At 36.8% G+C, this 12,314-nt stretch overlaps 1 protein-coding gene across 1 annotated transcript in view; it reads left to right on the forward strand.

Annotated features, from left to right (window-relative positions):
* The first annotated feature begins 10,782 nt into the window (after nucleotides 1-10,782).
* The window catches only part of LOC124613361, a 74,793-nt gene continuing 73,261 nt past the window's right edge, over nucleotides 10,783-12,314 (forward strand). The window contains exon 1 of the mRNA XM_047142059.1: nucleotides 10,783-10,911. Within this exon, the coding sequence (XP_046998015.1) occupies nucleotides 10,902-10,911 (10 nt within the window). The 5' untranslated portion in view covers nucleotides 10,783-10,901. The remainder of the gene's footprint in view (nucleotides 10,912-12,314) is intronic.

A 12,314-nucleotide genomic window follows, 5' to 3' on the forward strand; every position in this document is an offset into this window, starting at 1 on the left:
CACATCTCCAGGGCTTCTAGCTGTCTTCTCTCTTCTCTTCCAATTGTCCAAGTTTCACATCCGTATAGGGCCACGCTCCAAATGAAAGCTTTCATGATACGTTTCCTTATTTTCAGACTGATGTTCTAGCTGGTGAGTAAGTTCCTGAAACCAAACTGATCTTCACTCATCATATCCTCCACCTTCTCTTCAGAACTATTTTTATGAGAATTTTTGACACATGTGATAGTAGGCTTAAAGTTCGGTACTGTTCACATTTTGTAGCTGCTGCCTTCTTTTGTATAGGAACAATGATGCATTTCTGGAATTCTGTCAGTATCTCTCGTGTGTTATAGGTGGACCTAATAAGTTTAAGCAGCATTGTTTTCATGCTGTCACCAGCATTCTTCATTAGTTCTGCAGGGATGTCATCAATACCTGTTGCTTTGTTGTCCTGTAGTTCTTTTAGAGCTTTGTCAAATTCTTCTTGCAGAATGTCATCTCCCTTGTCATCTTTGTCTACTTGCTCTTCTCTTCCTATTACTTCCTCCGAAGAGGGGTTCCGGCATACAACTCCTCTACGTATTCTTTCCATCTCTTCACCAAACAGTATTTTCCCCTCTTTATTTTCTATTGTGCCTGAGAGTGGTGTTTTATGTTTTTAAAAAATTGTACTGCTGTTCTGTAAGCTAAATCAGTTCTTCTGTTTTGCGTATTTTCTTCCACTTCCCTTCACATTTCCTCAAGAAAATTTCCTTTTCCTTTCCTAGCTTCTCTATTAACTAAATTCCTGTGTTCAGCTTTCCCTTGTTCATCAGCTGCATTTTTGTATAATCTCCTGTTTTCTATAAGCTCAATAATATCTGCTGCAATCCATTTCCTCTTGTTTTTGGGTTTAGTTATTCCAACTATTTCTTCTGCTGCTTAGTGTATACCAGATTTAATTTGATCCCAGTCTTCATTTATTCCATCATGTTGAAAATTTTTAGTTAGATTGTCTGCTCCGTGAGCATAGCGCTTTGCTAGCCCCTCAGTTTTTCTGGTTCCCATTTAAGTTTTACTGGCTTCTTCTTCAAACATTTGAACTTTGCATTAGGACCAGGTTATGGTCACTGCCTATGTCTGCAGATGGGTAGCTCCTGCAGTCTTTTACCTGGTTCCTAAAACGTGCTTTCACTGGAATGTAATCAATCTGTTGTCTCCTCAGGTCTCCAGGAGCCTTCCATATATATCTTCTTTGTTTGTGATGTTGGGAAAGTGTGTTTGCAACAACTAATTGGTGCCTTGAGCAGAACTCAATTAGTCAATCTCCTCTTTCATTTCTTCTTCCAAGTCCATGTTTGCGAACAATTCCTTCCTCCGGCTCTTCACCCGCCATCGCATTCCAGTCCCCCATGGCAATTGGGTTTTCATATCCCTTGACAGTTCTCATCATATTACTTATTTCTTCGTATATTTCATCAACAACTGCATCTTCTTCTTTTGCATGGTGTGAAAAAGGGCAGCTGACTATGAACAGTGAAAAGTGTGAGGTCATCCACATGAGAATTGAAATGAAGTGATTAAATTTTGTTTACACTATAAATCACACAAATATCAATAAAATACCTAGGCATTGCAGTTACAAAAATTTGAATTTCAATGATCATATAGTTCATGTTGACACCACGGCGAACCAAACACAGTGTTTGATTAATCACAATGCAACAGGTCTACTAAAGAGACTTCTTACATTACATATTACTTTACCTGGTGCAAATCAAAGAAAATTATACAACAGGGACCAACTGAATTAAGCAGTGCCCTTGTTAAGACACTGACTTCTTATTCAGGAGATCTGAGTTTGCTCTGTAAGGGCATCCTAATTTAGGTGTTTCTAAATCATTTCATGCAAATGCCAGGATGGTTCCTTCAGCAATGCAATCACTTGTCCTATACTTATACAATCAAACTTACATATTCCATGTGCATGTTTATTTTGAGTTATTTATTTTTATTGTATTATAACAAATCCTGTATCATTGTAAGATGATTCCTGGAAGAATAAATAAATAACAACAATAATTGTAAACTGCCTACTCTGTGGGACCCCAAATGAAGAAATCATGTGGAATCTCTTTAATTGTATCGTTTTTCTCCTATCAACACCAGTAACTTTGTTACTCTGTCCCACAAGCAGAAAAACCACCAGCTCAGTGATTGATAGTTATAGACATTCTGCACCTAGGCTGCTACAAATGGTATTTGAAGGGTCCTCCAGAGTTTTCATGTCAGTGTATTTCCCCCTCAACAGCCCACCATTGAAATATTTGCCTTTGAGTTTAACTCTGTTTAATGAAGCTTTACCTTCCAAATAACAAAGATGGCCATTCGGTACACCATTTCAGTGATGCTGAGAGGCCTGGTACTTACCATTTTCTTGCTCAAGGCACTCATTTTTCTGTTCTCAGTCTAATGTTACTTCACCATATCCATGAGTTTTGAGTTAACACATAATAGGGAATTAGTAAATATTCAGTTGCAGATAAGAAACAGAACATTAAAAGTGCAAAATTTCTTAACAAAACACAATCAAAGCAAATTTTCTTTTTTGGATCAAACATCAGTTCCCAGAGCTGAAAAATTTCCCACTGAAAAAGCTTTGAGGAACACAATGTAAGCATATTGTAACTGTAATAAAACATTTGCCCTCACCAAGATCAGTGCTTTATGACCAATGGCCAACTGGATAATGAAACATATCAAGATTATGCTAGAAAGTTTGCTGCTCTTTGCTATGAAATAACTGCTATTATCTTTAACAGATTGATTTTTTGTTGACTCCTCTTTCCCTTTGAAATTAAATTTACAATATTTATTGCTGAGTCAGTTCTACGGAAGATCTCTTTTTGCTGTTTTAATATGGATAAAGTATTGTGGAAGATGGATAGCCAAATTAAAACCTAATAAAATAGCCACAGTGAGGAAGGAATTTTACAGTTTAAGGTCTGTTGACACTGATATAAATTGAAATAATTGCAGTTTTACCTCAAAAACCACTTTCCAGAATCAAGAAAAGATGTGTAATAATGAAATGCTTGATTGGCTCATTGTTGAAAGCTTAATTCTAAAATTCTGTGCAGAAACAGGTCCAAGGATACAGAGCAAGTTGAATAACTGTGCAAATGATTCTCTCTCTCTCTCTCTCTCTCTAATTTCTCGGAAATTTTAAATCAGTAGCTGCTTTTCTTAGAGGTACACAAAGTAGCAGACAATTTTGCTTCATATGCTTAATGGTCATAGTATTTCTTGATGTAGCTGTTTTTACATTTATACCTTCATGTGTCTTTAGAGCTGCAAATTTGTGTTGCCAGTGTCATGAAGTCACACAAAAACCAATAAGATTTGCACTCTGTTCATTCACTAGGGGAACCTCACCATACACAGAATTACCAAATTAGATTATGGAATTATATAAGGTACAAGCCACTGTTTTTTGCCCCGACTGGTATAACATGTAGCACAACTTTCCTCAGCCACCACCTGCCTTTTATTATTGAACAACTGGTAGCTGTGTCAAATTCATGTGCCATATGTGTATAACAATTCCGTTATCATTGTACCAAAGTCACATGTTGTGGTCATATGAAACTACTCTCAAACATTCAACTTTTTTTGAAAGGAACTGAAAAGGGAAACCATCTGCCTTTTTTTTTATAATGTCTGCGAGTAAACAACATATAGCACACTGTTATCAGTCTTGGTTACATTCCAAAACATACGTACCTTTATTATACAGAGCTTCCAATAGTTAGTCAGCAACCAAAGCTAGGAACTTGCTTTATCTTTCTATTCTCTTTTAGCATCCTAATACTAACTTATACAAGTATGTAGTTAGTATCTTTGAAGCAACATTTTCAGAATAAAAGGCTACTCCCTTATATTAGTAAGCAGTACTTTTCATTTCTTCTTTTTACAACACTTGAAAATCATTATGTACAGTTTGTTTCCTTATTTTATATTTTCATCATAACAGACTGCAAACCAGTAATGGTAAAATGACTATCTTCAGCAATTCTAATAATTCATTTCTAATTACTACTTGTTTCTGTTAGGCCTTATACAAATCATTCTGCAGGCGAGGATTTTGTGAGAATTTGTATTTTTTAATTTGATTTGTGTAGTTTTCTGATTCTTTCAATACTTCTTCAGTTAAAGTTCTCTAACCACCTGATGTTCCATATCTACCGCTTTAATACTACAACCTTGTACACACAGACTTATAATGTTACCTGAAATACATAGGTGGCCATCACAGTGTTTGTAAAGGACAGTATATATGTGTACAAAATGATGTCCTAATCAACCATTTGATTTTAGATGCTTGCCACTAACAAAGAATATTTCAGAACAATAATTACAGTAGATTCGATAATCATACAATGGATGGTAAATTGATGGTCATGTGGCAGCAATAAAGCATTCCTGTCTATCAGATTTAGCTGAGGTAAAAGCAGTTTCATAAAAATGTAAATTCTGTCTCAGCTGAGACAATTTACCGCATGAACAATGGAAAGACGCCTTGTAGGACACAGCATATGACAAATACAATTCCATACTAAGAATATTCATGTGATACAATTGATCCAGGTTTCCTTTACAGTGGGTCAGGTAAATTACAGAGGCAACAAAGAGAAAGGGTGGCAAACATCTGGGATCAAAGTACTTTGTGCCAAGAATAGATGGTTTTATTTAATACCAAGGACTAAATCTAATCAAACTTCAAGGCAGATTACAAGCAATACCACAAAATTATTCTTTGTGCTCTCAACAGAGCAACACACACAAAAAATTCAAACTCTCTGACAGCAGTAGCAATGACACATAAGTCAAATCCATGCCCTTGGTAATGGAATTCAACAAACTACCTCACGACAGTTCTGAAAACACAGGTAGAAAGATGGACCATCGAAAGCCGTTCCATTACATTTACTTAGACATTGCGCATTCCATCAGCAGACATTAGTTCTGCCAAATCAATGTTAAAGGAGAGTCACAAAAATCAATAACTTACTGAATACAATTAGGATGGTAATTTGACCTAAGTATTAAAATCTTGTGCTAACTTGGTACCACTCCCTTTGTATTACGTATGTGATTAATTTACGAGTTATGATGTCTTTCCTTAATGACTGATAAATGCTGCAGTAATACCATATAGCCTATAAAATAGATGAGGAAGAGACTGATCTCCCACTTTCCGTTGTTCTAAAATATTTTTGATAAAGTAACTTCTATAGTTATACTTAACCACCATCTTTACCATAATCTTTTAACTGCTCATTTTGGCTTCAATAGAGGCTTCTTTGCACAATAAGGAATTATGATCACGCAAACTCAGTTCTGGTAGAACTGAGAGAGAGAGAGAGAGAGAGAGAGAGAGAGAGAGAGAGAGAGAGAATATACGGCATTGAAGGTGTCCCCCCTTGAATGTGTGGAATCCTACCTTTAACCACAGAGGGTACAGTAAATATTATGTGATTTTATCCATTCTGGATGCTAGATCTTGTTGACCTCAGGACATTATTCAGTTTTGGGCCAATTCTGTTTTTCACCTACATCAATAATTTACATGGGACATTGGAGAGCTCCTCAAAAACTATGATGTTAGCTAGTCACACATGCATACTGATAAAGAGCCTGTACACATGCACATTTGATGCAGCCATGAGCATAGTGGAGCAATCTTACAAACATTTCACAACAAACAGATTAAACCTCAATCTCAAATTAACTCATTCTATATAGCACTAAACAAAGAAAAATGATGTCCACATACAAGAAGAAGAGGTGACTGTAGGAGGATACATGGGACTTAGACAAAATTTCTATTAGTTGTGATGAATGGCAGCCAGCTCTAAATGTAGAAAAATGTAAGTTAATACAGATGAGTAGGAGAAACAAACCAGTAATGTTTAAATATGGCATTAGTAATGTGCTGCTTGACAGAGTCACATTGATTAAATATCAAAGCATTAGCACTACAAAGCGATATGGAATGAAATGAGCATGTAAGGATTGTGGGAGGGAAGTTGAATGTCGACTTTGGTTTATTGGGAGAATTTAGGACAGTGTGGCTCATGTGTAAAGAAGACCAGATATAGTACATTAGTATTATCCATTCTGGAGTACTGCTTGATGTTTGGGATCTGCTCCAGTTCGAACTGAAAGAAGACACTAAAGCAATTCAAAGGCGGGGTATGAGATTTGTAACTGGTAGGTCTGAACAACACCCAAGTATTATACAGGTGCTTCAGGAACTCAAATGGGAATCCATGGAGGAAAGACAACATTCCTTCTGAGGAACACTATTGAGAAAATGTACAGAATTGGACTTTGAAGATGGCTGCAGAACAACTCTACTGCCGCCAACATACATTTTGCGTACACAACACAAAGATACAATAAGAGAAATTAGAGCTCGTATGGAGGCATATACAAAGTTGTATTTCCCCTCGCTCTATTTGCAAATGGAACAGGAAAGGAGATGGCTAGTAGTGGCTGCCATGCACTGTATGGTGGCTTGCAGAGTATATATGTAGGAAAGTACCTTCAGACTTAAGTCAACTAGAAATATGACTACCTACTTCCCTTCACATGTAACGTTAACTTGGGGTATATGTTGATGTAGGCGTAATGGGCCCAAACTAGATGAAACATCACATGTGAAGTTCCTGAATATCTAGATGCATAATAACCTGATATGCAACAGCAAGTGCATATGTTAGACAAGAAGCTCTGTCCTGCCTGCTTTATATTTCTAAATGCTACCTGCTGATAGGACTGCTATCATTCTTTCACTCAATGTTAACCTATGTCACAGCTTTCTTGAGAAATACAAGTTAAAAAAGTGCTTATGCTACAGAAGTGTGCAGAAAAAGTATTGTGTAACACTGATAACCCAACACCTCTTCAAGGGCCTACGGATTCTTACACATATTTTCCAGTACAATTACTGGCTAATGTATTTGTCATTAATAAACGTGAATTTAGGATGAACAGTGGAATTCACAACTGCAACATTAGTAATACAAAATAATTTTCATATAGACTATGCATCTCCACCTAGGATTCAGACTGGAGCTTTATATTCTGGTGCAGGTGTAACAAGTTCTTGTAGACATAAGACAGGAAATTTGAAATCCGCTCTGTTTTCCAGAAAAAAACTTAAAGAATACCTTATTACCCACTACTTTTACAATTCATCAGAATATTTGTACCCGGGAATTTAAATTACATTTGACACTAATATTCTTACTTAAAGATTTCTCTCTTTCCCAGTATGCCTACATAGGATATAGTCAGTAGCAGTCTCCGAAATCAGTCAAGTCACATTATGTGGTTAGTGTGAAGTAATAGTCAAAAGTAGCAACTGAATAGTGTAAGAGTAAGTGCATCAATATCAAAGGAGCTGCTTGCGTACATATAAAATGTAAACCTAACATTGAAGTAATTTCCATCGTCAGCAGTGAGCTGATAAGCATTCATCATAATTCCTTGTTAGCATAATCTGCACAAGTGGCCTGCGACAGTTGGTTCACATTTCATATTCCTGAAGGCTACCCTTCACCATAGGATTAATGAAATGTAATGCTGAATCCATGAATTAATAAAAACTGTTAACACAATTTAACTTTATCACATCATCATGAAATAAATTTTGTCACCTTTAAAAATAGGCTATATTCCAGACTGTATAGAAAACATCAACTTCTGTTTTGTAATCTTTATTACTGTCATACACTATCTAAGCAATGTCAGTGATTGAAAATTTGACAAACTGGCTATTGCACAAGAACTAGTTGTTATTTGGCTGACATGCAGCATTTGGAATGGCATTTCTGTCTAATTCCTCACTCACTTAGAAAGGTTAAATCACAATTACTGTGTGACAGTATACCTAACAATCTGGAAATAAGGCAACAGCCAAAACAAGATAGGAAAATGTACATTTAATGACAAAAAATGAAACTTATCTCCTACTTACTTTTATGTAAAGCAATAAGTATTAATTTTGATAACTGCAGTGAAAATCAATGTGAGTCTTAAACAGTGGAAATGCTTGCCATTTGAAAAAACCTGGAAAAAAGTGAGAACAAGTACTACAAAACAATATGGCCATAGTTCACTGCAGACAATTTCACTGTGTAACTAATTAGTTATCTCAACAGCACGTCTCATAATTTAGACATATGTATGTGTTCACTATTGCATAAACGTGCTATGAATACAAATAGAAAACTGGCTTGTGCTGTATGGCAAAGCCAACTGAATGATATTTTCATGCATAATGGATTATATTACTTACAAAAGAATGTGCAGTGATGACTATGTGGAAACCAAAGAACTTCACTTTAAAATGTTACCAGGGCAGAACGTGAGAGAGAGAGAGAGAGAGAGAGAGAGAGAGAGAGAGAGAGAGAGAGAGAGAGAGAGTGAGAGAGTGTGTGTGTGTGTGTGTGTGTGTGTGTGTGTGTGTGTGTGTGAGAATGAATGGTGAAGGAATTCGTGGTCCATCACAAGTGCTACTCACTCAGCTAATTGTCCACAATGAGGGTAGACACTAGTTACAAAATACACTTCCCCCTGCATTACTCCTTTCCATTGTGGCACTTACTTGACCTGCACCTGTAACCCCACTTAAATCAAACAGGTTCAGATGTGTGCACTGCACTTCACGTTTGTAAATCACTTGATTGCTGTACTCCTTACTTCTGAACTGGCAGAAATTGGACAACTTCAGGCAGTTAATGCTTTGTGTTTTACCACTCTAACAACAACAACATTTAGCATTTGTTCCATATTTCTCACTTTTATCATCAGCAATATACAGTACAAAGTACAACATAAGTGTGTAGTGGGTGGACTATGTGACAAATCTGTAACCTCCATTGCATTAATTGTACTAATTGGGAAAAGGTAATTGTTAACTTGTATAATCAATTTCAGAGTCTTACAAAATTGTGATGATAATAATAATAATGATGATTTGAAAATAATTTAGTTCGTGACTGAAACAGAATCGAATTGTTTAGTTTTTACCTGTCAGATAATTTCATTTTACCCATTGGGGGTAATTACCTCCCTGGTTGGGAACCACTGATCTAGGAGTATGCAACAGCCAGATCTGATTAGGCAGGTGTATTCTTGTGTGACTCTACATTTTATTTTTATTATTATTCAAATTATTTCATATTAAAAGCTCATTACCTGTACCAAATGCTTTTACATCTGATCAAGCATCAAGGACTTGAGATATTGACATTTCTCAAAATATATTCAACATTAACTTAAAAAAAAAAACTATAAATCACCTGGTCCTTCACTGATACGAAATGATAATTACATGAAGAAAGAAATGTGCAGTGTATAAATTCGCAAAATGATTCATTTTATGCAAAAATATCTACATCTATTGTTGCCTGTGCCTGCACAGATGTCTAAGTATGTCTTGATGAAATTTAAATACGCTATTTTTACCATGATCAGTGCTTTAAAAATTCAGTGTTTGTAAAATGCACCAACTGTGTGCAAGTCCTTCAGTTAACTAATTCAGTTTCTTAAAAGTGAAGCATTAATAACTGGATCATCCTTTAATTTGTGTAACTCATTATATCCATCTTTTATAGTAATATCCTGAAATGTCCCTAAATTTTCACTTGAAAAACATGGTTATGGTAGACAAAGATGCAGAAAGTATCAGACAATGTATTAACAACACATACGTAATGATTGAACCCTTGATAGTCCCTCCATAGGACTAGTGTGTCTGAGGAAAGCTGTGCACAGTATGCAAGACAATTAATAAAGATTCTACTAGGCATATTATACCATTCTCAGTGTTTTGTCTGGAGTTGAAGTATACTTAACAACCCTCTTGTTAACATTTTAGGACTGCTTCGAATAGTTATTCAACAAAGCAAAGAGAAAATATATCAACACAAACAATACTTTATTATTTTTTCAGTGGCTTAATATTCATATCTGAAACGCTGAATTAACACTCAAATTACACTCTCATTTGCAAACCAGTCTAAAACTTATTTCTTTTGTTATGTGAATATATGTACAATTTGTCCGTATGCAGTACAACAGTGGCCGCCTGTAAAAGTGCTCTCCTCAGCAGCACCGCATATCAGACACTAAATATTTGCAGACCACGGTTAATCCCAGTGCCAAATATTTCCCGGTCGGGGAATTTTCTTACTTCCACTGCCAACTGCAGCAACTTTACTGCCAGCCGTTAACGCTTGTGCGCCTGCTGCAATAGCTGGTTTGCTGCCATCAGCCAATACTGTAGGTGGGCAAACCTCTCGTCGTGGATCTCTTGAGTAATAATAGTTTGCAGCCAATTTGTGAGCTGGTCCTTCCGGAAGATTTGGTGGTGGTTGAGTACGAGCTGCGATGAAATCTGCAAATCGGAGAGCGTTGGTATGTGGTCTTCCTAGAAGGAACTCTCTAAGCATCTCCAACAACGGTGAAACGCTACGTGGTTCTACTTTCCTTGACATGTTTGGAATAAATTCACTCACAACACAGCTGACGAACTCCACTGAGAACGCAGTACACAGCAGTTAACCTCCACCACCAAAGATACTAATGGAACGAGTTTGTAGTCTGGTACACGAAGACAATCGAGTAACGAAGTTTATGATCAACTGTTTATATGAGGCGCGCTTTATAAAGACCGAGAAGTAACAACACATTGGCCTATAACTTTTTCCGAATCGTTCTCTGGTTTCCAGTATAGTTGAACCACTCCAAACAGAAGTGCATACATTCACAGTTTATTGCCGTTACACAGCGAGGAATTTCCTTTTAGTAATTGTAGTTCAAAACCTAAAATTTCCAGAATATCTTGCCTACCAACTCTTTCGGTCGGCATGTTCAAAAGTAAGTACTTTGAAGTGTATGGGCAAATGACGTACTAAGATAAAGTGGTAGTAATTTCTCAGCCTTTCGCATGCATGTATATGATCATCAGAAAGTATCCATACTGCGCAGATAATGACAGCAGTAGGAGACCCCAAAGTAGCAAACCTCAAAGAAATTGCCGCCACAGATGAGACTTTTAAAATCCTAACGATCAACTGCCGAAGCATTCGCAACAGATTGCCAGAGTTTGAAGCACTCTTACAAAGTAATGGAACTTTCATAATGGTACGAAAAGCTGAAAGCTGGCTCAGTCTCTTCTGCAAGCTACTAAAAGTAGCTCGGGAGATCTGTGTGGACAGTTCTAGTGATACAGCAATAGAATATATGAAAGAAGCAATGCCACATGCCTACATCTACACCTACATGATTACACTGCAATTCACAATTAAATCCTTGGCAGATGGTTCATTGAAACACTTTCAAGCTATTTCTCTACCATTCCACTCTCGAAGAGAGCACCAACAAAATATTTTAACACTCTGAGGACAAAGTTGGTGATTGAAATTTCATGAGAAGATCCTGCGACAACGAAAAAACGCCTTTGTTTGTAAGATTGCAACCACAACTCACGTATCATATCCGTGGCATTCTCAATCCTATTTCGCTATGATACAAAATGAGCATCGCTTTTTGAACTTGTTCACCTCCTCCGTCAAACCTATGAGATGATGATTTCACACTGCACAGCAATACTCCAGAAGAGGATGGACAAGGGTAAGGAGTCTCTTCAGTAGACCTGTTGCAGTTTCTAAGAGTTTTGCCAATAAATCAGAGTCTTTGGTTTGCTTCATTCCAATTTAAGTTATTCGTAATTGTAACCCCTATGTAGTATGCATTTAGTTGAATTTATAGCCTTTAGTTTCGTGTGATTTTTCATTGTTTAAAATCAATTCCCACTCATCATACCACACAGATATCTTTTCAAAATCATTTCACAGTTGGTTTTGATCGCCTGATGAATTTAAAAGACAGTAAATGATAGCGTAATCTGCAAACAATCTGAGAGGCTCGCTGAGATTGGCACCTAAATACTTTATGTAGAGCAGGAACAGTGGAGTGCGTACAGCACTTCTCTGGGGAATGGCAGATATTAGCAGAGGGTGACAGATATTAGCTGCTTCAGTTTTACTTAGTGATATTCTACATCTACATCTGCAAACCACCATGAAGTGCATGGCAGAGGGTATCTCCTATTGTACCAGTTACTAGGGTGACTGCTTATTCCAGTCATGTACAGAGCACAGGGGGAATATTTGTTTGGGTGCCTCTGTGCATGCTGTAATTATTCTAATCTTATTCTCATGATCCCTATGTGAACTATATGTAGGGGGATGTAGTATATTCCCAGAGTCATCATTTAA

This window comes from Schistocerca americana, chromosome 4 (genome assembly GCF_021461395.2).
Source record: "Schistocerca americana isolate TAMUIC-IGC-003095 chromosome 4, iqSchAmer2.1, whole genome shotgun sequence".
NCBI classification, from domain to species: Eukaryota; Metazoa; Arthropoda; class Insecta; order Orthoptera; family Acrididae; genus Schistocerca; species Schistocerca americana.